Source organism: Ceratotherium simum, chromosome 33, assembly GCF_057802395.1.
Source record: "Ceratotherium simum simum isolate JZ-2026a chromosome 33, ASM5780239v1, whole genome shotgun sequence".
NCBI classification, from domain to species: domain Eukaryota; kingdom Metazoa; phylum Chordata; class Mammalia; order Perissodactyla; family Rhinocerotidae; genus Ceratotherium; species Ceratotherium simum.
In genome coordinates, this window is record NC_141932.1 from 26,744,924 (window position 1) to 26,772,902 (window position 27,979).

The 27,979-nt window shown below is 48.7% G+C and overlaps 1 protein-coding gene and 1 long non-coding RNA gene across 2 annotated transcripts; one reads left to right on the plus strand and one right to left on the minus strand.

Annotated features, from left to right (window-relative positions):
- Positions 1–2,088: 2,088 nt before the first annotated feature.
- Positions 2,089–10,000, minus strand: LOC147912911 (uncharacterized). The gene is made up of 3 exons (XR_015549609.1): positions 9,959–10,000; positions 4,059–5,863; positions 2,089–3,480 (listed from the first exon to the last, which is right to left on the minus strand). It is a non-coding gene; the product is annotated as an uncharacterized LOC147912911 (long non-coding RNA).
- UPK1A (uroplakin 1A) lies at positions 4,073–13,501 on the plus strand. The gene is made up of 7 exons (XM_004439729.3): positions 4,073–4,156; positions 5,657–5,857; positions 9,956–10,030; positions 10,159–10,266; positions 11,310–11,489; positions 12,781–12,864; positions 12,947–13,501. Exons 1-7 carry the CDS (start codon positions 4,076–4,078, stop codon positions 12,989–12,991), a joined length of 774 nt encoding a protein of 257 aa, XP_004439786.1. The 5' UTR covers positions 4,073–4,075; the 3' UTR covers positions 12,992–13,501.
- Positions 13,502–27,979: the final 14,478 nt, after the last annotated feature.

Below are 27,979 nucleotides of genomic sequence, written 5' to 3' on the forward strand. Positions count from 1 at the left end.
AATAGGCTAACAAATATTTGAAAAGATGCTCAAAACCATTAGTAATAAGAGAAGTAAGAATTGAAATACAGGAGGGTATTACTTTACACTGTCAAAAATTACTCTGTCAAAAACTAGAAAGCTGGCTAACGCCAAGTGTGAGTGGTTATGGGGGGATACAGGAACCCTCATGAACTGTTGGTTGGAGTGTGGAAGGGGCGGTCATTGTGGAAAACAACCTGGCACATACACATCCACGACCCAGCATTTCTGCCCCCTAAGAAAGAGACAGATGAGTCTCAAAGGGGCCATGCGTGAGGCTGCTCCCTGCACATTAGTTACAGTGGTAGCGGTGGAGGTGGGGGTGGCTGGAAGTAGCCTGAGTGTCCTTACTGGGAGGAGACAGTAAACTGTGGAGGATGCACACCAGGGGTGTCCCAAGCAACTGTCAGAAGCTGTGGACTCACTGTGCCCAGAGTAACATGGGTGGATCTTAAAATCATAGTGCTGAGCGAGAAAAGTAAGAATCGGATGAGCTATTTAATACAATTATGGGTATGTAAATTAGAAATGGCATGCATGGGAAACAACGGTACCCATTTTACAAGAACACACTCAGCAGAAAAGATATACATGAACATATTAGAATGTTTGCCAGTAGGGGGCGCTGGAAGAGACTGGGATATATGCAAATAAATTTAAAACAAGAGGTGTCTTGTAGGGAATAATGAGCTGTAAACTGAGGGTGTGGGATTAACTCAACCCACACACCTGGGATCTGAAAAAGCAGCCAGGGGAAGGGGTGTGGAGGATGATGAGTCCCCGAATTTAATAGCGAAGTTATCTCTGGGGCAACATCAGGTGGCTTCAGATGCCCACTGCAATGACGCCACTCAAAAAACAATCTGCAGCCAATACTAGACTAGATTTGACAAAGCTGGGTGGTGAGGACATAGGTGTTTGTTACATTATTCTCTACGTTTTCTTGTATACTTGAAATATTTTATAATAAAAAAAATTAGGAAAACTTTCTTTTCACCACTCACCATGGAAAACATAACATATTATCTTAAAAATAAATACAATGAAAATATGTTCTTCAATTCTGGTCAGACACTGAGGCCTGTTGAGACCTGCTCTAAGCAAGGTCGGAGAGGTGTTTAGGACACCGTAGCATCACACTGAGCCTTTTTCCACGGCGCCATCAGAGGGCTGGTAGAACTGGCTCTTTTTCTCATCATATGAGTTTTGTGTCATTTTGCGCCTTTTCATTTCTTGTCATGGACAGCCTCAAATCATTTCGTGTGCCCCCTTTGGAAAACACCTCTTTTTGTTGTTGTTGTTAGGAGGACTAGCCCTGAGCTAACATCTGCCAATCCTCCTCTTTTTGCTGAGGAAGACTGGCCCTGGGCTAACATCCATGCCCATCTTCCTCCACTTTATATGGGACACCGCCACAGCATGGCTTGACAAACGCTGCGGCGGTGCGCGCCCAGGATCTGAACCTGCGAGCCCCGGGCTGCGAAGCCAAGCGTGTGCCCTTAACCACTGTGCCACAGAGCTGGCCCCATGGAAAACACCTCTTTAACACATTGAATATGTTTCGTTGAAAGGATCTAACCCCTTTAGGAGGCGTCGTAATAAAAAATAATACAGAAAAGTACATTGTCATGAGTGTACAGCTTGATGCATTTTCGCAATCTGAACACTCCAATGTAACCAGTGTTCAAATCAAGAGAGAGAAGCCTCCTTCCTGTTCCCTGCAGTCACGATGCCCCCAAGGGTAACCACTATCTTGACTTTTATTATCCTAGATTGGTTTTGCGTGTTCTAGAATTTCATTTCTAGAATCATACAATTGTAGTCTCTTGAGTATGGCTTTTTTCATTTAGCATAATGCTTTTGAGATTTGTCTCTGTAGTTGCAGGTATCAATAGTTCGTTCTCTTTCATTGCTGAATGGTATCCACTGTATGCATGTACCATAACGTCCTTATCCGTTCTGCTGTCAAGGGGCATTTGGGTGGTTTCTAGTGTGGGACTGTTAGGAATATATTCACAGCATCTGGTAGACAGAAGTGGGCGAATTCCCGGGGACAAATGGCTGGATCATAGGGTAGGCGTATGTCATCTTTAGATCTTGGCATTGTGATTTTTTAAAGGAAGAAATGAGCACTTCAAACTTTATTGTATCGAAGACTGGCTTACATAATAGTGAAAAAGAATAATGAAAATTCAAATCCAACATCAAAGTACACTGGCTTCATGTTTCAGAACAAAATGGATCCCTTTTATGACTGATGACATATTAATGCCCCCATTGATGACAACGTTTTGCTTTTACTGACATTTTATGTAACTTTGAACTACTGACAGTTATCAACTATTTGAAAATAAAAATTCTTCATATTGTGAGCATGGCCCTATTATTTTGCAAGTTATTTTAGCTAAAACTTATAAAATGTATTTGACAGGTTGGGTACATTATTATTGAAATTTTCTCGTTAGTCCTTAATATAAATATAAATCAACGGAGAAAAACTATTTTAAATGTAAAGTGGATTGACTAAAAACCAAATTAACCATTTTAATTGGAAAACATCTCATGGGTCTTATTACCAAGCCAGTGTCTTGAAATTGGAATTTTACCTTCCGTTTGCCCATTTCGCGTACACTGGCGGAGCCGAGGCTCAGCGAGAAAACGCAGTCAATGCCCTGGTCCTCGAGGTGGAGAAGTTCTCGAGATGTACCGGGGGTTTCAGGCCACCATTTTCGCCTGCGGAATCAGCCGTGTGCCACTAGGGGGCGCCGTCGGAGAGGACGTGGGCCTCTCCAGAGCGCAGCTGGTGCGGCGCGGCCACCTGCTGCACGCCAGGCCCGGAAGACGTGCTTCGCAGACGTCCCCGCACTCAGTTCCCACCGCCGCCCGGGAAAGCGGTCTGAAGATACCCGTTCTGCAGATAGGCAAATGCACACGCCAGTTCGCGCGGCACAGAGGAGGCGGAACTGGGATCTGAACCTGGGTCTCTTTGGTTCTGCAGCCTGAAGACATTTCAACCCATGGCTCCTCACTGTGACCCTGCTTTGTCTGTGTGTGGGGGGTAGGGGTGGAGGGGCAGAGAAGGGTACTTTTCTCCCGCCAAGCCCATTCGATGTGCCCCCTCCCTTTTTCTAACACACTTCTCTCCCTGCTCATTGTACACGCATTTCCAACTCCCCTCACACATCCATCTCCTGCCATCATCTCCCCTCAGCCCAGAGCCAGTACATCAGCCTTCTGAGCATCCCCCACACCTGCCCCTCATCTTCTCCCGGTCTTCCTGCCTTGGTCCAGCTCTGTCCTCAACTGCGCGGGTCGCTGCCCAGGCCTCCGGCCCCCCCAACCCCCTTGGCTCCTAGCCTCGGAGACGGGGAGCCACCAGCAGAGGAGGCAGTTCTGGGATTCAGGATTCACACTCGAGGCGGACTTGCATCTCTCTCTGCTCTCAGGAAGGCCTGCGTCCTAAGGAGGGACATCAGGTGGTGCATTCATCCTCCCAACCCCACCCCCCTCCACCACAGCCTGGGGACCGGAGGATGCGGGCACGTCACCTTGCCCTTGTAGCCAGACATTAGCACGATCTGGAATTTCAGGTCTATAAATCACTTGGGTTGGGGGGGCTCATAAAGCTATTCTCCCATGCTGCTTCACCTCTTGTCCCCTCCTCCGGACACCCTCCCCACTTCCTTGGAGACTGGCCCAAGACTGGGCCTGGGCATATATAGGGAACCACCGTGGGAGGAGCCAGCCAGAGAAGCTTCAGGCAGAGGAGGTGAGGAGGGGACTCTGGGGGTCTGGGTGCAGCAAAGGGAGCTGGGGAGGTCTGAGCTCTGGTCAGTGCTTGCCCCACCGGAGCCTGCGTTTCCTCTTCTGTAAAATAGCCCACCCTGGGGTGGTGGGAGTCTGGGCACGTTCAGTACCAGCCTGGCCCAGCAGACAGTGGGAGCAGCCCCTGGCAGCTGGGGTGTGGAGTGGGGGCCCTGGGTCCCGCCAGGCCCTCCCTCCCCACCTGGCCTCTGCCTGGCCTCATCCCCGCTCACCTCACTCAGGCAGGACTATGGCTTCTGCAGCAGCGGCAGCAGAGAAGGGCTCTCCGGTTGTGGTGGGGCTGCTGGTCGTGGGCAACATCATCATTCTGGTGAGACATCCCCCAGTGCTGGGAGCCGAGTGCGCGGGTGGGGAGGAGGGGGCAGTCCTGAGCCTGGGGCTGGGGGCTGGGGGCCCAGGACTCCCCGGATGGCCAGTGCTGCGGGCTCTCAAGTCAGAGTAGCCTGGATTCGAATCCCAGCTCTGCCTCTCCCCAGCTGTGTGACCTTGAGCAAGCGACTTGACTTCTCTGTGCCTGTTTCCCATCTATAGCTTATGTCTTCATCGTGGGGACTGTTCTGTAGATTAATTCATGTATGGCCCTCAGCTCAGAAAAAGTGCTTGGCAAATGCTAGCCATCATCAGTAACATGATTATGCACATGAAGTGCCTGCTTGGCACACAGGAGGCCCACGGTAATGAATCATAACAATGTCCTTTAGTAAATATTTAATGTTTTTAGAGAATATGTGATACCTATACATGGCTCTGGAGCCAGGCAGCCTGGGTTCAAATCCCAGCTCTGCCACTTTCTACTGTGGGAACTGGAGCCAGTGATGTAACCTCTCTGGTCCTCAGTTTTCTCATCTGTAAAATGGAGATAAAATAGGACCACTGAGAGGATAAGATGAGTTACTGGATTACTGTGCTTAGACCGGAGTTTGGGGTTGTATTGGCCATAACAACAACAGACACCACAGCTGGTAACAGTGATTGTCACAAAGAAGCAGTTACGGGGACCAATGCCTGTCATGCGGTAAGTACCCTGTGGGTATTGTCAGAGGTATCCACTGAGAAGTCTTCTTCTCTCCTGTTCCCCATCCCCACCCCTATAGATAACCAGATTTTTGTTTCTCCATTTCTTTAAGCAAATAAAAGCAAATAGGAACATATATACCTACTTTCTCCCCTTTCTTGCCCCAAAATTTAGCACATTCCACATCCTGTTCTGTGCCTCCCTTTTCTCTTGCTCACAGAGTCTGTAGGCCACTCCACATGAGCCCTCAGAGAGCCTCCCTGCGCTTTTTCACAGCTGCATTGTGCAGCGTCCTGGATCTTTCACCCATGGTCTGCAGGAATAACCTTGTGGGTTTGTGATTTTCCTGCAGGGGCGAGTGTACCTGTAGGATTGATTCCTGCAAGTGGAGTTGCTGTGCAAAGGGTTGATGCGTTTGTAATTGTTTGGCCTGGCCAGACTGCCCTGCTCTGGAATAACAGCACTATTGAGGAAGGGCAGGGTGACCCAGCATCTCTTCAGTGCCAGTTATGCGCTCCAGGCTTTGCGGATGTGGCATCTCCTTATATTCTTGAAGCAACTGGCAGCTGGGGTGTGGGGGGCGGCAGGGGTCTGGCTGGGCCCTCCCTTCCCTCCTGGCCTCTGCCCAGCCTCATCGCTGCTCATGGAAGGGGATGTCTTTGCCACTCTTGTTACATGCCCACTTTACCGAGGGGGCAGTGGAGGCTCGGAATGGGGAAAGCACTTGCTCATGGAGACTCATGTAGCTGGGCTGCTGCCCCTGAACAGGCTTTGCTAACTGGCTGCCCTGTCCAGCTGTCAGGCCTGGCCCTGTTTGCTGAGACGGTATGGGTGACAGCCGACCAGTACCGCGTGTATCCACTGATGGGCGTCTCGGGCAAGGATGACGTCTTCGCTGGCGCCTGGATCGCCATCTTCTGCGGCTTCTCCTTCTTCGTGGTGGCCAGCTTTGGTGTGGGTGCAGCACTCTGCCGCCGCCGGTCCATGATCCTCACGGTGAGGCTCCAGGAGGGGGGATGGGGATGGGTGGGCATGAAGATCATCACCACAGAGTCGTAATAACAACCACCACCACAGCCACTAGGTGTGTTCAGCATGGCACCACTCTCAGCCTCAAGGCAGTCATTTCATTTAATCTTACCATAACCCAATAACTGAGGCTCTGCTGCTGTTCCCTCATTTTACAAAGAAAACTGGGCCACAGGGGAGAGAGGGAGGGAAGCTCTGCACAGGAGGACCACTCTTGAGTAGCAGGACTGGGGTTTGGGCCTCAGTTAATTGGTCTCCAGAGTCTGTGCTCATGAGCTCTGTCAATAACAACAACGGTAATAATAGCACAGCTACCACTTAATAAGTGCTCACTACATTCTAAATGCTTCACATAGACTAGTTCATTTACTCTTCCCAACCTGCTATGAGATACCACCACCATCATCATCATCACCACCACCATCATCATCACCATGATCATCACCACCACCACCATCACCATCACCACCATCATCACCACCACCATCATCATCACCACCATCATCACCACCACCATCATCACCATCATCATCGTCACCACCACCAACACCATCATCACCACCACCACCATCATCACCACCACCATCATCATCACCACCACCACCATCACCATCACCACCATCATCACCACCACCATCACCAACACCATCACCATCACCACCACCATCACCACCACCATCACCATCACCACCATCATCATCACCACCATCATCACCACCACCATCATCATCACCACCATCATCACCACCACCATCATCATCACCACCATCATCACCATCATCATCGCCGCCACCACCATCAACACCATCATCACCACCACCACCATCAACACCACCACCATCACCACCACCATCTTCATCACCACCATCATCACCACCACCATCGTCACCATCATTATCGTCACCACCACCATCAACACCATCATCACCACTACCACCATCACCACCACCATCATCATCACCACCACCATCATCATCACCACCATCTTCATCACCACCATCATCACCACCACCATCACCACCACAATCATCGCCACCACGATCGCCACCACCACAGTCACCACCACCATCACCACCACCATCTTCATCACCACCATCATCACCACCACCATCACCACCACCATCATCACCACCACCATCATCACCATCATCATCGCCACCACCACCATCAACACCATCATCACCACCACCACCATCACCACCACCACCATCAACACCACCACCATCACCACCACCATCATCACCACCACCACCACCACCATCATCACCACCACCACTACTATCATCACTACCACCACTATCATCACCACCATCATCACCACCACCACTACTATCATCACTACCACCACCATCACCACCACTATCGTCACCACCACCACCATCATCACCACCACCACCACCACCATCACCACCACTATCATCACCACCACCACCATCATCACCACCACTACTATCATCACTACCACCACTATCATCACCACCATCATCACCACCACCATCACCGCCACCATCTTCATCACCACCATCATCACCACCACCATCACCACCACCACCATCAGCATCATCACCATCATCCTCACCACCATCATCGCCACCACCATCATCTTGAGCCCATTTGACAGAGTTGAAACTGAGGCTCGGAGAAGTGAAGTCCCTTATCCAGGGTTGCAGAGCAAGTGAGTGACAGAGCCAGGATTTAAATCTGAGCAGTTCAGCACTTGAGCCTGTGCACTTAATCTTTGCCAACCACAATAATCACAACAACAATGACCTGCTCTTCCCGAGTACCTCTTGTGTGCCTGACACTAGGCTAAGCAGGTTAGAAAGTGCGCTCCCTCAATCCTCCCAGAGGCCCTCTGAAGTTAGCACTTCTCTACCCATTTGCCAGGTGAGGACACTGAGGTTCAGAGGCCAACAGCCCAGGTGATGGGGAGAGCAGGGATTCCAATCATGGCCCCACTGACACAGAGCCAACACTGCGCTCCCTCCGCAGCTGAGGGCCATTTAGATTCCTAGGGGCAGCTACTTTTCAATCAACAAATGTCTACCGAGCAAGAACCATGTGCCAAACCCTACCCTAGGCACTGGGCTATCTAGTGAGCAAAACATGAAAGCCCTTGTCCTGGGGAGGATGCTGTGACGGGGGAGAGAGTGAACAGGGAAGGGAGATCTGGCGCTGGGGAGGGGCGAGGGGAGGCGTTGCAGCCAGAGAAATGAAGGCCCGGGGGGAGGTGAGGGAGTGAGCCAGGTGTGTATCTGCAGGTAGAGCATTCCAGGTGGAGGGAACAGCAGAGCGAAGGCTCTGAAACCAGAGGATCCAGGAGTCCAGTGTGGCTGGAGCCGAGTGGGAATGGGAGTGAGTGAGAGGAGATGAGGTCGTACGAGGGGAGAATAGTGGGGTGGGCACAGAAGATGAGGGGAGAAAGGAAAGGCGGGCCTATCCGGTGGGCCTTACAGGCGTTGATGAGGACCTTGGCTTTACCGTGAGTAAGATGCAGCGGTGGAAAGGCTCTTTTCTTTTCCTTTCCTTCTTTTCTTTCTTTCCTGCACTTAATTCTCAGGCATAACAATTTAACAGAAGCCCTAAAAGTTCACCCAATCAGTAAAAAAAAGGAAAAGAAAAGTTTGTGTCTGTGTGTCTCACCTGTTAGTTTGTCATTAACTATGACAGAATTTTGTTTTTAATTATTATAGGAGGGCCAGCCCCGTGGCTTAGCGGTTAAGTGCACGGGCTCTGCTGCTGGCGGCCCGGGTTTGGATCCCGGGCGTGCACCGACGCACCGCTTCTCCGGCCATGCTGAGGCCGCGTCCCACATACAGCAACTAGAAGGATGAACAACTATGACACACAACTATCTACTGGGGCTTTGGGGAAAAAAAAAAGGAGGAGGATTGGCAATAGATGTTAGCTCAGAGCCGGTCTTCCTCAGCAAAAAAAAAAAAACAAAGAGGAGGATTAGCACGGATGTTAGCTCAGGGCTGATCTTCCTCACCAAAAAAAAAATTATTATGGGAAATATCAAACTTAGACTGAAGTAGAGGGAAGGGCATTGTGACCTGAGAACCCATCACCTGGTTTCAACAATATCAACCCCAGCCTGGCCAACTCGTCTCCTCTATTCCACCCTCTGTCTGCCCACATTCTTCTTTCCTGGGGGATTTTGAAGCACATTCCAGACACCAAGTCATCTACCTGTAAATACTTGAGGGCACATTTCTCTGAGTGATAAGGACATTGTTTTAAAGCAGCCAGGCCTGTTCTGCCACATCCTCTCACATCATGGCCGTGGAGCTGGAGCATCCACCCCACCCCCCATGCTTTACTGGTGAAGGTGAGGGGTGAGGACAGCTGAGGATTCAGGTGAGGGGTGAGGACAGGAAAATATTCATTAAACACCAGTCAAAGAGCTTTTTTCTTCTTTTTTTGCACAACCACCGTGCCACTGGCACACTCTGCAAAATTCACCCTAGCCCCTTCATATCTACCTTCCAATACCAAGTCTGTGTTCACATGTCCCTGTTGTCTCAAGAATGTCTTTATTTTTTTCTTTTCCATAGTAGACATTTATTTTACTGCATCCAAGCCGATAGTTATATTCAGGAAATACTTTACATATTCTTTGTTGATTTCCTTTTCCCCTAACATTGTATTATAAAAAATTTCAAACAGAAAAGATGAAATACTTGAACAGCAAACACCTGTATACCCACCACATAGATGTTACCATTCACATTGTCTTATTTTTTTTTTCTTTTTTGCTGAGAAAGATTGGCCCTGGGCTAACATCTGTGCCCATCCTCCTCTACCTTATATGGGATGCTGCCACAGCACGGCTTGACAAGCGGTGCGTTGGAGCGAGCCTGGGATCCGAACCCAGTAAACCCCGGGCCGCCACCGAAGCGGAACATGTGCACTTAACTGCTAGGCCGCCTGCCCCGCTCCGTGCTATATCTTTTGTAATGGTATTTCTATCCATTGATCCACTCCTTGAGGGGTGTGACTTGGCAGGCTTTGCCCTGACTGGCATCCCTCTCTCCCTCCCTCCCTCTCCCCCCCTCTCCCCAGTACCTGGTGCTCATGCTCATCGTCTACATCTTTGAGTGCGCCTCCTGCATCATGGCCTACACCCACCGAGACTATGTGAGCGGCCAGAGGCCGGGGAGGCGCCTGACTTCTGAGGGGGAGGGGGAGGGTCTGGGGTGGGGGTGGAGACCAACCCCTCTCCCCACCCAGCCCCTCTGGACCCTGTTCTTCCCGGCCCTCCGCAGATGGTGTCCAGCCCATCCCTGATCACCAAGCAGATGCTGAGCTTCTACAGTGCAGACACGGACCAGGGCCGGGAACTGACCCGCCTCTGGGACCGCCTCATGACTGAGGTGGGCAAGGGTGGCCCAGGGCTCTGATCACGGAGGGCCATAGGGCTCCCATTATGCCCACTAGTGGAGGGTATCTAGTCATGTGGTTCTTATGAGGGTGGGGCTCTGGTCATCGCCATTTTCCAGATGAGTCAGCAGGCCAAAAAAGGGAAAGTCACAAAAAAGGGTCATACAGTTAGTGAGATCCAGAGCCCCGCCCTTAACCATGGCATGTACTGTCTCAACAATAATGATGATGATAATCACGAACATTTAATGAGCACTAACTTTTGTTTAGCACTGTTCGAAGCACTTTTAAAGCTTATTTAATCCTCACAACCACCTCATAAGGGAGATCAGCTTTTTAGCGATGAGGAAACCGAGGTGAGAGGTTGAGTGGCTGGTGGGTCACAGAACCAGAAGGATTCCAACCCAGGCCACCAGGTTCCAGAAGCCGCATTCTTTTTTTTTTTTTTTTTTTTTTTTTTTGTGAGGAAGATCAGCCCTGAGCTAACATCCATGCTAATCCTCCTCTTTTTGCTGAGGAAGACTGGCTCTGAGCTAACATCTATTGCCAATCCTCCTCCTTTTTCCTCCCCAAAGCCCCAGTAGATAGTTGTGTGTCATAGTTGCACATCCTTCTAGTTGCTGTATGTGGGACGTGGCCTCAGCATGGCCGGAGAAGCAGTGCGTCAGTGCGCACCCGGGATCCGAACCCGGGCCGCCAGCAGCGGAGCGCGCGCACTTAACCGCTAAGTCAGGGGGCCAGCCTGAGAAGCCGCATTCTTAATTAAACTCAACATGATACAGCAGCACAAAAGGAGAATACTGAGGACCCAAGGGAAACAAGGTCCCAACTTGGCTCGTCATACTGCCAGCCAGGATTGCAACCCATGTTTGAAGGAGCCTGTTTTCATCATTCTGGGGGCCACAAATTAAACACCCAGAGGGGGCAGGAGAAGCCAGAAATCTGCCCTTTGGTGGTTGGCCTTCACTGTGTGACCTCAGGCGAGCAGCTGTCCTCTCTGAGACAGAGCCCGCCTGACCCCTGCCTTTCTCTCCAGCAAGAGTGCTGTGGCACATCTGGTCCCATGGACTGGGTGAACTTCACATCAGCCTTCCGGGTGGCCACCCCGGAGGTGGAGTTCCCCTGGCCCCCACTGTGCTGTCGCCGGACTGGCAACTTCATCCCCCTCAATGAAGAAGGCTGCCGCCTGGGCCACGTGGACTACCTGTTCACCCAGGTGTGTCCCCTCCCCCTGCTGCCCCTGTCTGTCGGGCTGTCTGGCCCTCTCTGGTTCTTCTGTCTCTTCCTGCCTCCCACTGTCTGTCTGCCGTCTCCTCCTCCCCTCCCTGGCTTTCTCTTTCTCTCCCCTCTCTCTGGCTCTCTCAATTCTCTCTCCGTCTGTCCCTCCCTCTGCGAGTCAGTGGGCTGCACACGGGGTCTGTGTGAGCCAGACCTGGCACCTGCATTTCCTCAGGTTGTCTCGGAATCAGAGCAACAATAATAATAACAACAGCACAACACCAATAACAGCCGACATTTATTGAGCCATTTTTTGTACCAGGCATCCTTCTAAGTGCTCTAAGTTTTTGTCCTACTTAATTCTCACCACAGCCTTATGAGGTCAAGATGATGATTGTCCCATTTTACAGGTGAGGAAACCAAGGGCAATCACTAGTGAGGTATGGAGCTGGGGTTTGATCGTAGGCTGTCAGGCCCCAATCAGGTGCTTTAATAGCTTTCATACTGCAAGGCGACTGCAGAAGCAGAGAGAGAGACCAGAGGAGGTTAGACTAAGAGGAGAACCAGCCCAGTGGTCCCTCTGGCTGCTTGGGCTGCCTGGGGGCCCTCCAGTGGAATGGCTTAGATCGGGTGTCATGGAGAGGCGAGCCTGTGCAAACCACCACCGTCAGAGTGGGCATCTGTGCAGAGTGCTTCCACGCGTCATCTCGTGGAATCCCCACAAGGGCTTTCAGAGGGCGGTGCTATCAAGATCGCCACTTCACAGACGGGAAAACTGAGGCTCAGAGGGTCAGAATCATGTCCAGGCCCCACAGCCAACAAAGAGCAGAGCTGGCCCCCAATTTGGTCCTGCCTGACTCCAGGACACACACCCTGAACCTTTGTTCTTGGCTGCTTCCAAGTCAGGGCAGGGACAACAGGAAGGGGACTCTGGTGGGGGCTCTGGCTCCCCTGGGCCTCATCTCTGTATGAGGAGGAGTCAGAACTGGACAGATCCTGAAGGCGTATTTCAAGCCCTTGGAAATTGTGGGCCACATGGAAAGCCGGCTCTAAACAAAATCACTCTCAGACTGTCATAGCCACCATCAGGGTGGCACCTACTCGCACGGGGTTGCATCCCTGGCTCCCCAAAACTGCCCTGGGAGGTGGACACGGCCATGATCCCCACTGGCAGGTGAGAAAACCAAGGCTCAAGGAAGGAAGGGACTTTCCCAAGGGCACCTGGGGATTCTTGCTTTCCGAGGCCAGCCTCCCTGGGCATTTCTCAAGCTCCCGTGTCCCCTGCCCAGGGCTGCTTCGAGCACATTGGCCATGCCATCGACAGCTACACGTGGGGCATCTCGTGGTTTGGGTTTGCCATCCTGATGTGGACGGTGAGAGGCGGGGAGCCTGTGGGCTGGGTGGGGTGTGGACGTGGGGCTGGAGCGCCCCTCACCTGACTGCCTCCTCATCCAGCTCCCTGTGATGCTGATAGCCATGTATTTCTACACCACCTTGTGAGGACCAAGAACGGAAGGCCACGTGCACACATCGCCTCCTCCTCCTGCTCCTGCCTCCTCCAGCTGAGGCCTGGATGGTCACCTCACCTCTTCCCTTCCCACCTCCCTCACCCTTCCCTCCTTCCACTCCAAAGATCTTTTACCAGGTTTCTGAACCCTGCTGGGACTTAAGGGTGCCTTGAAACTCTTGAACATATGGACCCTTAGCCCTTAACCTCATTTCACTTGGCTGATTCCTGGCCCATCTGTCAGTGTCAACTTAGAGTCCTGTCTTCAGGGAACCCTTCCCTGATCCCACCACCGCACTCACAGATGCCTCTCTTGTAGCTCCCTGGGCTCCTCCCTCATGGCGGGTGTCGCCATTACTGCTGAATAGTTTGTGATTGTCTGTTTAAGCTCTGGTAGGCTGGAATTGCCGTAATGGGAGGGGCAAGTTCTCTCATGGTCTCTTTATTGTCCCCAGCATCACCCAGCACAGGGCTGAAAATGAATGTTCAATAAATACTGGTTGAATGGACTAATTTGTTTTCTTCTGGGGCAAAGGCGAATGAACAAGAACTCTTCCAATGGAAGTGGCAGAAACCCAACTGGCACTGACTGAAACAAAGTGGAATTTATTGGCTCATGTAACTGCGTCAACAGTGCTGGCTTTAGGCATATCTGGATCCAGGGATGCAAGCTAGGTTTCCAGGAAACTTGCTTCATTCTCAGGCGGGATTTCTCTGGCAACATCAGGCTTACGTCTTTAGAGCTAAGCAACACGGTGGCAAGAAAGGACCTCTCTCCCAAAAGCTTTAGCCAAGGTCAGGGGTTAAATCTCGCTATCTTGGTTTTTAAGTTCTAGGCCTGTCCTTTGGTTGGGGGAAGGGAGGACACCTGGATTAATAATCCTGCTAAGGGTGCAGCCAGGGGTGGTGTTGGGAAGGGGAGTGTTCATCAAAGGAAAATCAGAGTGCAGGGCTGTTGGGCCAGTACAGGCCACAGACGTCCTCCTCCAGGGGCCCTAGCTTCCAGGAAGTTCTCTAAGGGGTGCAGGACAGCAAACAGTTTAAGAATCTCATCCTCCTTTGTCCTCCCTGAAGCCCGCTCATCCTCTGGTCATTTTACAGCCATTAAGCCCTGCAGGAGGGCCTGGCCTTTTTCCCCCACCAAACGAGGTTTCTAGGGGTCTTCCTTCACTCCACTGGTCTGCAGATGGGCTGCAAAAGCTGAATACAGATGTTAGGGTTTTTTTCCCATTTTTATTTTAATTAATTGATTTATTTTTATTATTTTTTATTGAGGTCACATTGGTTTATAACATTATGTAAATTTCAGTGTGCATCACTATATTTTGACTTCTGTATAGACTGCATTGCATTCACCACCAAAAGTCTAGTTGCCACAGATGTTAGCTTTTACAAACACACTTTAAAAAATCAGTAATGGTCAAAGAAATCATTATCTGTTATGGAGAAAAATTGGAAACAGCCTTACATCCATCGGCAAGGAATGGGTTGTACAACTCATGTTATATCCTTGGACTGGGATTCTCCGTAGCTGTTAAAAAGAAGATAGATCTATGTGAGTGGACATAAAAAGATGTCGTAATGGTATAAATAATTGGAAAGCATACATAAGGATATTTGTAATAGTAACCTAAGTGAACATCAGTAGGGGCTTGGTTAAATTAGCTGTGCTGTGTCTACACTCCCGAACACCACCCAGTGATAAAAAATAATGAACGCGGGCTCTATGCTTTAACACGGAAAAAGCTCCAGGAACTGCCAAGTAGAAAAGCTTGCAAACCACATACAGGACTTCTATTCCTGTAGATACATATGCAGGGTTGGACTTTTCTTTTTAAAGAAATGGGTCGATGTTTTAAAAATAATGTTTAAAAGAATGGGAAAAATACTTTTAAGAAAGCAAACATCAGGGCCGGCCCGGTGGCGCAAGCAGTTAAGTGCACGCACTCCGCTGTGGTGGCCCGGGGTTTGCTGGTTCAGATCCCGGGCACGCACCGACGCACTGCTTGGCAAGCCATGCTGTGGCGGCGTCCAGTATAAAGTGGAGGAAGATGGGCGTGGATGTTAGCCCAGGGCCAGTCTTCCTCAGCAAAAAAAAAAAAAAGAAGAAAAGAAAAAAGAAAGCAAACATCATTTGTAACCTTTTCATTTAAAAGATTATAAAAATTTAGAACTGGAAGTGCCCATGTTCAATTCCCCAGTAAATTCCCTCCCAATCTGGTCCAACCCCCTAGATAACTGCTATTAACATATGCTAACAGTCCTTTTTGGGTTCTCAAAAGTTTACTTTGACACATACATATATACTTATACAAGCACACACACAGGTGTTTAATAGAATCCTGCTTTAAACATTGCTTTGCAACTTGCTTTCTTTACTTAACTACATATTATGGTCATCTTTCCATGTCAGTATATATGAATTCACCTCTTTTTCTTTTTTTTTTTTTTTTTACTATTTGGCAACGTATTTCAGAGTGTCGATGTGTCATAGAACACCATGATCTATTGTTAAGTAAACAAGGCAAGGAGCAGAACAGTGTGCAGAGTGATTTCATTTTTATAGAAATGATGTACACATATTTCCCAGGAAGCACCCCTCTGAGGAGGGAGGGGAATGGAGGGCTGAAAGGAGCAGAAATGTTCACACTATATATATCTTCATAATGTTTGCAAAAATTTTTTATAAAGATCATTTATTATTTTTCGAAAACAAATACTAGCAATGGGGTTTCTAAAACGCTAAACAATACACAACTTTACTTTTCAAGCCAGAATTTTAAAAACACCACGTAGCTGTAATACTCACCATACTTTAACACACAAGGGCCCCTCCAGGGTAACTGGCCTGACTGGCTTTTCTGCAGGCCCTGGAAGGAAACTTCTCCGCCATCCTTGGGCATATATTTGACCCCCTCGTAAACGTGTCAAGGAAAGGGGGGATTCCACCCGAAGCTCCTTTTAGATTTAGGTCTGTCCTCATGAGCAAGTTCACAGACTGAGTCTGTAACTCGGATTCTCTGAGAAACAAAGAGGCAACACTGGGTTCGCACCAGCCCCTCCACACTCTGGGCCTCAGTGTGCCCCTCTATAAAGTGGGGGTTCTAACAGCCCCTATCTCAGGGCATAGGGTCCAACACATCCTAAGAGTCGGGAACCAGTAAACCTTTTATTATGAATCAGGAATTTTCTTGATCCCATGTAATCAGAATCAAATGAAGAAACACACTGCCTGCCAAGGCTGCAACTGTCTTTGGTGAACCCCAAATTCAAATGTTTGGGGTTCCACCATCGTTGATGGACAGAAGCCGATTCACCAAACGGACTCACATGTTCGCACTTATGAATGTAACGTCATACTTGAAAACGCTCACTGCTTTCCCTGAGAGCTGCCCGGCCCATGGGCTCAGCGTATGTTAGAGTTAATGTGATGCTTTCTGTCTGAGGGTTTGTGGAGTTAATGCAGATTGATATGCATAAAATCAGTTTTTCCCTTAAAAATCACACTGCAAAAGAATATTTAATGTTGTAGGAAAATAGTTGGGAAATTGTTAAGTGAAAAAAGAAGATTATAAAATAGCATGCCAAGTATGATTGCTTTTCTTGTAAAAATATAAATATGTGTGTTTGCATTAAAATCGTAAAATAAAAAAGTCTCCCAAAGGTTAACATTGGTTATTAAGGAAGAGGAGATGCTTGCAGGGGATTTTTATTTCATTCCTTGGGCATTTTGGTATTTTCCAAATAGTCTATGGTGATTATTGGTTTTATCCTCCAACAAAACTCAAGAAATAAATGTTAATAGAAATGTCACTGCAGGACAGGAGATGTGCATTGAGAAAAGACTTATTCTGCTAAACATTTTCAAACTTTACCTGAGCAGTTAAGACAGGTCAGGGCTTGCCAGATGCTGGAGCTTGGAGTCAAGCTGGCCTCTGGGCGGCAGGTAGGCCGGCCTCCACCTCTGTCCCACATCTGCCACTGCCCACTCTGGCTCCTTCTGGCCACATACCTGCAGAGTGCGGCTCAGCCAGACTGGTAGCTGTGTGGCCTGGCCAAGGCAGGCCTCAGCTGGCTGGACCGGTTTGTCTGCCCTGGCCCAGTCCTGTGGGTGAGAGGGGAGCAAAGAGATGAGAGCCAAGTAAGGCTCCCAGGACAACCTAAGAGAGAAGCAGCCATTCGATGGCTGTTCCTTCTGCACCCCTGCATGACCACATCTGTCCATGCCTCAATCAAGCCTCTAACCCTCCATGGCTCCCCAGTGCCCTCAGCACAAAGTCCAGCTCCTTGGCCTGGCACTGAGGGGTCTATGTGGCCCATCTCTTTGCCACCTCCCCAGGCTCCTCTCTCTCTCACCCCACTGAACCAAGCTCTCTTTCACCACCTGAGATGACAGAGTGGAGAGAATCAACTATAATGTTATGTGGCCATCAAGCAGGCACACACCCCTGACTACATCCACTGTTGCTTATACTCCTTCCACGAGGACAAGTTGGCTTATTCACTAAAATGTAAAACTCACACCCCTTTGACCCAACTGATTCCACCTCTGGGAATCCATCCTGCATATGGACTCACACATGTATGCAAAGACCCACGTACCAGGGTAACGGAAGCAATAACTGAGAAACAGCCCAAATCAGAGCAGAAGGGAACTGGTTACAGAATTCATTTATATTCACACCGTGGAATACTATGCAGCCCAGTTGAAAGGGGACCACATTTGTAGTTGCTGATATGAAACCATCTCCATGATACATTTTCCACTGAGAAAAATGGAAAGTGCAAAACTCAATGTAGCTAAATGCAACGTGATATCCTGGATGGTATCCTGGGAGAGGAAATAAGACAGAAGTGGAATAATTAGTGCAATCCCACTGAAGTCTGGGGTTTCATCAATGGTACCATCCAATGTTAACTTCTTGGTTTTGATAAATGTGCATGGCTATGTGCTGTGTTAACATTAGGGGAAACTGGGTGAAGGATCTACAAGAATTTTCTATGCTGTCTTTGCAACTTTTCTGTAAACTTAAAATTCTTCCAATATAAAAAGTTTATTTAAAAAACTTGAATGAGGGCCGGCCCGGTGGCGCAAGCAGTTAAGTGCACGTGCTCTGCTGTGGCGCCTTGGAGTCCGCAGGTTCAGATCCCGGGCGCGCACCAATGCACCGCTTGTTAAGCCATGCTGTCGCGGTGTCCCATATAAAGTAGAGGAAGATGGGCATGGATGTTAGCCCAGGGCCAGTCTTCCTCAGCAAAAAAGAGGAGGATTGGCAGATGTTAGCACAGGGCTGGTCTTCCTCACACACACACATAAAAAACTTGAATGTATGTTTCTATACTTGTAGAACTCTAGAGAGGAGAAAAAAGGAAAAGTTTGTGTATGCACAGGATATGTCCTGTCTTATGTTTTATTTTTTTTTTTTTTTTTTTTTTTTTTTTTTTTTATTCAGTTTTTTTTCCCCCCAAAGCCCCAGTAGATAGCTGTATGTCATAGGTTCACATCCTTCTAGTTGCTGTACGTGGGACTCGGCCTCACGTTGGACGGAGAAGTGGTGCCTCCGGGCGCTCCCGGGATCCGAACCCGGGCCGCCAGCATCAGAGCGCGCGCACCCAACCGCTAAGCCACGGAGCCGGCCCTTATGTTTTATTTTTATGATTAATTTTCCTTAATTCAGGAATGAATATCCATTTTGACAATTGATGAATATTTAAAAAATAATTTACACCCACACTTGCATCATAATTTTTTCAGAGTACCCAATGTCATTATTTGAAATTTTTTATCTGTAGCATTATTTCAGAATATCTTTGTTTTGGATTGCAGAAAGAAATAACACAGGACTGAGGGAAGGAGTGAAAGGAAAGAAACAGGGCAATTCACTAGAAACCAACTCTCAAAATATTCACATTACCAAATGGCCAACTCACTAAATTCATCAAAAATGCTTTTACCAGTATTAACCCAAGTAGTTTAACAGGTTGTAGGGAAATAGATTTTTGGCAGTGGTCCCCTCAGAACCACTGAGCTTGAAGTGTCCTGAGTCAGAGACAGAACAGACAGAAGGAACAGGCTTCCCAGAAGGTAGGAACCTGGAGGCAGTAATAGTCTTCAGGAAAATATGGCCACTGACTTTGCTGGCTCCCCAACGTGGCCTTGCTGATCGTGAGTTAGGGGTGAGAACCAGGAGTCCAACGTGGGTTAACACCCCTTAAATGGAAAAGCTTACATTGTTTTTTGTTTGTTTGTTTTTTAAATTGTATCATTTAATAGGGACTTTTTCTTTCTTTCTTTTTTTTTTTTTTTTGTGAGGAAGATCAGCCCTGAGCTAACATCCATGCTAATCCTCCTCTTTTTGCTGAGGAAGACTGGCTCTGAGCTAACATCTCTTGCCAATCCTCCTCCTTTTTCTCCACCAAAGCCCCAGTAGATAGTTGTATGTCATAGTTGCACATCCTTCTAGTTGCTGTATATGGGACGCGGCCTCAGCATGGCCGGAGAAGCGGTGCGTCGGTGGGCGCCCGGGATCCGAACCCGGGCCGCCAGCAGCGGAGCGCGCGTAGTGGAGCGCGTGCACTTAACCGCTAAGCCACCGGGCGGGCCCGCTTACATTGTCATGTAAGGTCTTCCAGATTGGTGACGTAAGTCCTGGGTACCCAACGGCTGTGGTATTGTAAGAACTGAACTTTCCTGATCCGGTGAGAACCTATCTTACGCAGACAACGTCACTGATACCTTATGCCCCAGGGACTGGGGGCCCAGGAAGCTATATTGAGACATGTTGCATCTGCCCCTGTCCTAGGTGGTAAAATTGTGAACATCATCGGCTCACTCACGCATTCAAACATGATTTCCCACCCTTCATGTACATCAGGCACCGTTCTAGGTTCAGGGAACCCAGCAGGGAATACATCAGACCCCAGTCTCTCCCTTTATAAAGCTTACTTCTGGAGGGGGAGATAGAGAAAACCAATAGGGGGAACAGACATGTCAGAGGATAGTAAGCGCTAAGGAGAAAAATAAAACGTAAAAGACTAAAAAAAACGAGCAGGGAAGGGAGCAGGGAGTTCCAGCACACAGCCGTGTCCTGGCTGGTGTGTGAGCTTCCAGCAGTGCCATGCGCCCCTCGGGGTTGTTTCGCTTTGTCCTAGTTGGATGATGCCACGTGTGGTGTTGGGGAGAGCTCCAGCTGGCCATTCCTGGGACACATGCCTGCCTTGGAGCAGGGATGGAGTCACCCCACTCAGTGGGCCCGGCCTGGGAGCAGGGAGGGGTTGGTTACCCAGAGCAGGCTCAGGCCCTGAGCCTAGGGAAGGGTGAACAGACTTTGTGGGCATAAAAGACCACTATCCCCTCTCCCCGTCAACCTCCCTTCTGACAATTCAGAGATAAATGACACAGAAAGCACTGAGAATTCAATGGTAGCCATTATCATCACTGTCATTTTTATTAATATCAGGGGCCCCCATCACTCACTTGTACCAATTATCCATTTATTTATTGCCACTTAGTTCCAACATTTATCAGCGGGCACAAGGTTAGGCCTTGTCAGTAGATGGCGCTGGAGGGACACTGAAGGAGTTAGGGGCTTCTCTCCAGATTCCAGGGCTTTGTCCTTGTTGCTACTGGGCTGTGACCAGCAGGTGGCTGTTATTCTTCACAATGCAGCCGGCCACCTCCAGCACCTTCATAAGCCCAGCCAGGGACACGCCACTTAATCTAGGTGAGAGATCTATTGCAAACAAAATAGAATCATGATGTCTCATTGAACCGTCCTTTCAGATGCTCTGCAAATGGAAACAGAAAGATACAAAACAGAGCAAATGGTCTTTTTGAAGAGCCACTTCCAGTCCTGCTGGGAAAAAAATGATCAAAAAAAGATCTCTGGCGTTAGAGTCCATCTCATAAAAATTCATTCAGAAAATTGAGGAAACAAGTCTAGAAACCGAAGGAATTTTTCAACTTTCAAGATTTATACCGAGTCAAGGCAAGTGATATTTGTCGCCTAGAAACTACTCTGGTCCAGGTTGTACCAGTTAGCTTTTGTTAACCACCCCAAAATGCAATTGCTTAAAATACTGGTTATATTTTAGCTCCTGATGCTGTGGGACCACCTGGGCTGAGCTCAGCCAGGCAGTTCTTCTGTGGGTCTCACCTGGGCTCATTCATGAAGCTGCAGTCAGCTAGTGGCGTGACTGGGGCTGGCTGGTCTAGGCTGTCCTACGAATAGGTGCCTCACATGTATGTCTGGCTGGCAGGTGGTGTAGGTTGCTGAGGTGACGGCTCTGACTGGGCCAGTGTCTACAGCAGGCCGGCCCAAGCTTGCTCACATGGCGGTACTCACAGGGTTCCCAAAAGCAGCAAGAGAGGGCAAGTCCCAAAGTGCACAAGCAATTTGTAAGTCTCTGCTTTGGTCACATTCGCTATTGTCCCATTGGTCAAAGCAAGTCATGGCTAGGGCCAGAGTTAGCATGGGAGGTGTGCAGAAGAGAGGAGAATTATGGAGGCCATTTTCACAAACGGTCTACCACACAGGGTATCCAAGTTGATAAAAAGATGCCAGCAGTCTCCAGCAGAACTCTATCTGAGAGTGTTCCACATCGTGATCTCCTCAAATGGCCTGCGGTTCCCAGGAAGAGGCCAGATGGGAAACAGTGCCGACAGCAGCCCGCACCTTGAGTCATTCCTCCAGTAACCAAAGAGCTGTCTTATGAATAGTCACCTTTTTCTGAATTTCAGATATCACAGAAGATTAAGGAGGCAATTTTTTAACTAAATTCATGTTTCAAAACTCTAGTAGGAGCTCTACTAAAGACATGAAGTTTCCCTTAGATGCCTTCTCAGATGCCCTGGGCACTGGAATGGAAAGAAATAAAATAGAAAAAGTAAAAGGTTAAGACCAAGGTCTTTTTGCAATTCTACTACAGTACCGTTGGACATATAATTAAAGGAAGGTCCCTAGTGTTCAAGTTCCTCTTGCTGTCCAAAAAGAACACCTAAGATCAAATTGCTAAGGATGTCCCATCTTCACCACTTCTTTGCAACATCGTAATGGAAGTCCTAGCTGATGCGATAAGACAAGAAAAGGAAATAAAAGGTATACAGATCAAAAAGGAAGAAACAAAACTGTCTTTGTTCACAGATGACATAATTGTCTTATGTAGAAAATCCGAAAGAATCGACAAAAAAACTCCTGGAACTTATCAGCGATTATAGCAAAATTGTAGGAAACAAGGTTAGTATACAAAAGATCAAGTTGCTGGTTCAAGCATCAGATCTGTACCTAAAGCCAACAGAGTTACAACCAAGAGTTACAGAGGATGGGTCTAGAAATAACAGGTGCAATCACTGACGGATCTTAGAGATTTACAACCAGGACACACAAGTGCTATTTCCTATTAGACTTTCCTGACCTTCCTCAAGAAAGTGATTACCAATCAAGTCAAAACCAGATGAGTTTATGGTACATGGCACCATGCCATGGTACCAAACCTTTTCCTCAGTAAAGTCAAATGTTCTGATCAGGAAGGAGTGTGGTTAACAGCCACCATGACTCATGTCATATACTTTTTACTTAAATATCAAGATATTTTCTGGGCAAACAGCCCTATTTTGATCCCAGACACATTTAGAATGCTTATCATATTAGTCCTCAAGCAGAGTGAGTGATAAAACCCCAATCAAATTTAATCTTCTGAAAACATTCCTTTAAAATACTGGAAATTCCATTGGTTGTTGCTAAAAAAGTTGTTAAAGGTATTTTCAAAGTATTTCACAAAATGTGTCATTTAAAAAGCATACATTATCACTAGATAAAACCAACTATGTGTGTATCTTTTCCCCCAATACAGTCAAATATATTTGTATGTTTCCCCTTTTCAAGAGATTTTTGTCCCAATAGCTTTCATGTTAAGTAGAATGTTTTCAAGGAGAAACACATTTTTTTTTAAGTTGAAGGAGTACCGATGAAATGAGAATGGCAGAATGTTGATAGCTGTTGCGTCTGGGTGATAGGTACAGAGGGGTTCACTAAACCATTGTCTGTAAAAAATAAACACCTCCTGCCGTGTCTTTGCACGGCTCTTAGAATAATGCCAGCGCGTCTGAGTGTGGCCTGCAAGGCCAGGCCCTGCCAACCACCCCCAGCCTCAATCTCCCCTGCTTCCCCCTGCTCTGCTCGCTCGCTCCAGAGACGTTGAACTTCCGGGCCACACTTCCTCCCACCCCAGAACTCTGGCACCAACTTTCCTACTGCCTGGAAGACTCTCCCCCATCCCTGGTGTAGTTAGTGAGTACACATCCTTCAGATCTTAGTGCAAGCATCTCTTCCTCCAGGAAGTCTTTCTTGAAAACTCTGGCCAGGTTGGAGTCCCGTTTTACTTTCTTAAAGTATCGATCTTGTGGTTTTTCTTCAGAGCACTTAGTACAGTTTTAATTTTACTTGAAATTGATAACAATCGCCTACATTTAATGAGCACTTACTCTGTGCAGGGGCTGTTCTGAGAACTTCATGGGTGTCTGCTTGTTTGATTCTCTTAAGGACAGCAAGTGGAAGGGACTTGCTCGAGGTCACACAGTTGGTAAATGACAGAGGCAGGACTGTCAGTCTGGTTCCAGAGCTGATCTCGCAACCATTCTACTCTGCTCCCTCGCCCTGAAGTAAATAGTATGCATCTCCTCTACCAGACTGTGAGCCCCTCGATGGTAGATATTCAGTGTTATAGACTGAATTGTGTCCTCCAGAATGCATATGTTGAAGCCTTAACCCTCAATGTGACTTTAAGGAGGGAATTAAGGTTAAATGAGGTGATAAGGGTAAGGCCCAGTCCAATAGGACTGATATCTTTCTGTCTCAGTCCATTCAGCTGCTATTGCAGAATACCACAGACTGGGTGGACAGAAATTTATTGCTCACAGTTCCCGAGGCTGGGAAGTCCAAAATCAAGGCACCCGCAGATTTGGTATCTGGTTAGGGTCTGCTCTGGTTCGTAGACGGCTGTCTTCTCACTGTAACATCACCTGGTGGAAGGGGCCAGGGAGCTCTCTGGGGCCTCTTTCCTTAGTGCACTAGTCCCATTCAGGCGGGCTCCACCCTCATGGCCTAATCACCTCCCAAAGGCCCCGCCTCCAAACATCATCATGTTGGGGATTATGTTCCAACGCAGGAATTTTTTTTGAGGGGGGAAGGGACAAACATTCAGTCTATGGCACCTTATAAGAAGAGGAAGAGACACCAGAAGTGTATGTGCACAGAGGAAAAGCCTTGTAAGGACATAGTGAGAAGACAGCTGTCTGCAAGCTGAGAGAGAGGCCTCAGGAGACACCAACCCAGCTGGCACCTTGATCTTGGACTTCCTGTCTCCAGAACCATGAGAAATAAATTTCTGATGTTTAAACTACCCAGTCTGTGGTATTTGTTATGGCAGCCCTAGTAGACTAATACATTTAGTCTCTTCTTGCTTGCCAGTGTATACTTTGTACCTAGCACCAAGTTGGTCCTCCAAAAATATATACTCATGTATCATCACCTTTTCCGGAAAGTCTTCCCTCACCCTTCTCCCTCCCCAGCCCCTGGCTTAAGTGCCGCTTCTGGGCTTCAGTTGCTATACTTTCTACTTGGTTCTGGAAGAATATGTTTTGAGGTCTAATTCCTGTCTAGAAGGTTAAATCTTTGAATTTAAAGATTTCAAAGGGGCTGAGGCTTCTACAGGGCTCAGCACAGATGGCGTATGCTGTCAGATATTTAATAATATTTGAGTGAATGCAAGTCTCCTGACCCCTACACACGAGCCCCAGATGGGGAGCAAGAAGACCTGAGGTCTAAGTTTTATCTCTAGATCCCTGAGCAACTTTGGACCCTGAGCTTCAAAAGTAATCATAGCCTTGGGTTTCTCCAGAGATCAAAGCTTGGGGAAAGTCCTTTATGCTCTGAAAAGTACAGGGTCATTTTTATGTCTGTTACGAACACGTGTAGTTGAGCTGGGCTTCTGAGGCTTAGTCATCCCCCTGGCCTAAGCCAGACTTCTTGCTGTACCTCAAATATACCAAGTTCATTTCTCTCTCAGGGCCTTTGCACTTGCTACCTCTTCTGGGAACACACTTCCCCCAGACTTTCCCATGGCAAATATCCAGCCTTAATTTTCAGCGTCTACACCAGAGTCAAGGAAGGTGATGTTGATTGCAAGGAAACAACTCAGTTTTAGGGCATTGAGGAAGAGAAGAGATGCCACTGTTCTACTAGTTCATTTAATACTCTCAACTGTCCTTAGAGGTATTTACTATCATTATCCCCACCTTACAGATGAGAAAATTGAGGCCAAGAGAGGATAAGTAACTTGACAAAGGTCTCACAATTAGTAAGTGGCAAGGCCAGGAGATGAATCCAGGCAGTTTGGATCCAGCGTCCAGCTTCTTATAATTTTATTTATTTATTTTATTTTTCCCCCAAAGCCCCAGCAGATAGTAGTATGTCATAGCTGCACATCCTGCTAGTTGCTGTATGTGGGACGCGACCTCAGCATGGCCGGAAAAGCGGTGCGTCGGTGCGTGCCCGGGATCCAAACCCGGGCCGCCAGCAGTGTTGCGCGTGCACTTAACCGCTAAGCCACGGGGCCGGCCCTAGTGTCCATCTTCTTAACCACAAGGCTCTCTGCTTCTCCACATACATTAAAGGGTAGTTAACATAGGGTCTGGCACAGGGTAGTTGCTCAATAAGCCATAGTTATTTCTCTACACCTCTCAGACACCTTACTCCCCTAATCTTACAATCCAACCCCCAGAATGAAGCCGACAACCCTGCCTACTCCTTCTTGCCAGAGCCCAGGGTCCCTCACTCCATCTTTTCATGCCTGCACATGCTGGGGAGCTGGATTTGAGGGATCTAGAGTAAAGCTCTCTGGGTTCCCATCCAGGCTCCACCACTCACTAACTCTGTAAACAGAGGAATGTTACATCCCTGCCTGGGTCTCAGTTTCCTCACCTGTAAAATGGGGACAACAACAATCTCTATGTCCTAGAATTATTGTAAGGAGTCAGGGAGATGATGCACCCAGAATGCCTTCTTCCTCACCTGGCCCAGAAAAAGTCTTTGATAAATTGTAGCAATTATGATCAGGGCTTCTCACTGAGAAGCCCTCAAAGGGTCTGAGGCTGTGAAATACACTCCCAACCACCGTTAGGGCCAAAGTTGGGACCAGATGAACTCTGTTTGCAGACAAGGCTGGCTGGGTGAGAGGACTCTTCACCTGATCCAACCCAGGATCTACCAGAAAAGTAATTCCTGGAGGCAGTGTGGTTCAGGGGGTGACCTCTTGGGTCTGACGACCTGGGTCTGAATTCCAGCTCTGATTTCTCCTCAGGGCCTCAGTTTCTTCATCTGTCAAATGAGAAGGGAGCAGTGTGAGGAGTGATCAAGAATGTGGGTTTGGATTCAGAAGGTTATGTGTCATTCATTCTACTCCTTGCTCAGCCACGGACCAGCTATGTGAGCTGAGATGAGGGTCTTCACCTCCATGAGCCTCAGCTGTCTGTTCCAATGGGTGTCGTCTTCACTCCCCTTCCTAGGGCGGCTGTGAGGATTCCCCAGGACCACGTGTGCCCACGCTCTGGACACTGTAGCTGTTAGGATGGGAGGCAGCATATACCTATGGTTAGGAGCTTAGGCCCTGAGTCAGACTGCAACAGACCTAGTGCGAATTCCAGCTCTGACAATTACTCTTGGTGAGATCTTAGGGAAATCAGTTTCTTCTCTCAGCCTTCATTTGCTTATCTGTGAAGTGAGAATAATAACAGTAAATATCTGATAGAGCTTGTTGCGAGGATTCATTCAGATGATGCACGTAAAGCACTTAAAACTGGCCTGGCTCAGTGTAAGTGGCCAGTAAGTAGCAAAGACATGATCATGAGGCAGATTTTTAAAATATCCTTTTCTAGAATGCGAATATATTTGCCCAAAAGTTTGAGGACTTGAAAATATGCGCTGAGTGCCAAACAAAAATCAAAAAACCTTCAGTTATAGATGCGGCAAGCCAGGGTCCACGTGACCACATCAGACCCCCATCCCACATCTACAGGACGAGCCCTACGTAATCGTGGTGGAGCTCGAAGGCTGGACTCGCACCGGAACAAGGGCGGAGTCCCAGCGATGCCCACACTCGCTGTGGGACCTGAGACAAGTGACTGCACCTCCGACCCTCAGAGTTTAACCCGGCATAGTAATCGGCTCACAGGGTTACTGAGAAGGGACGACGAGACGATGCACAAAGCGTGGTACCCGGAAGGGGCTCAGTGAGCGGGAACTGTCGTTGTCACTACTACGGCGCCTGTCGCTCCCCTACTTTTTGAGGGGTTTGCTCCCGCTTTAGGCGGTCTCCCTCCCGACTTTCAGCTCCGGCTATGTCCCAGGCTCCTCTGCGTCATGCCCTCCTCAGGAGGGTCCTCCTGCGCCCCCCGCCCCAAGCTCCTCAGCTAGCCACGGGGAAAGAGGCGCCGGACAAGTCTCCGCGGAGCCCCGCGGCGGAGCTGAAGCGCAGGGTTGGAAGCCTAACCGCCGCCTGAGACCGTGGGGCTAGGCTCCCGCCTCCTGGCCCTCTCGTCAATCAAAAGCGAAGACCCAAGCCTCCGGGCCAATCAGAAGTGGAAGCGGTGGAGGAATGCCCGCCTCCTTACAGCGCCCTCGCGCCTCATTGGATATGTCCGAGCGCGAACCCGAGGCCAAGCCACTTAAAGGAGAGAGGGGCCAGCCAATCAGCGGTGCAACCGCAGCCAGGCTGGTGGGAGAAGGGAGGCGGGCGGCACTCACAGCCTGGCGCGGTGCGAGCTCACAGTCTGTCAGCACCCAAGTCCTGCCTAGGCAGAAAGCCTGCCGGCCGGGCTCTAAGCTCGTGCCAATTAACGGGGGGCGGCGCAATGGGCCATTCTCTCTATGGTGCGGTGGGGGGCTGGTGCGTGAAGTACGCACGCAGTTAATCCCGGCGCAGCC

Excerpts from the sequence above, each read along its gene's own strand:
- UPK1A (XM_004439729.3), top strand. The coding sequence starts at position 4,076 with ATGGCTTCTGCAGCAGCGGCAGCAGAGAAGGGCTCTCCGGTTGTGGTG. Across the intron at positions 10,031-10,158 it reads CCTACACCCACCGAGACTAT|ATGGTGTCCAGCCCATCCCT; the intron begins GTGAGCGGCCAG and ends GGCCCTCCGCAG. Across the intron at positions 10,267-11,309 it reads GGGACCGCCTCATGACTGAG|CAAGAGTGCTGTGGCACATC; the intron begins GTGGGCAAGGGT and ends CTTTCTCTCCAG.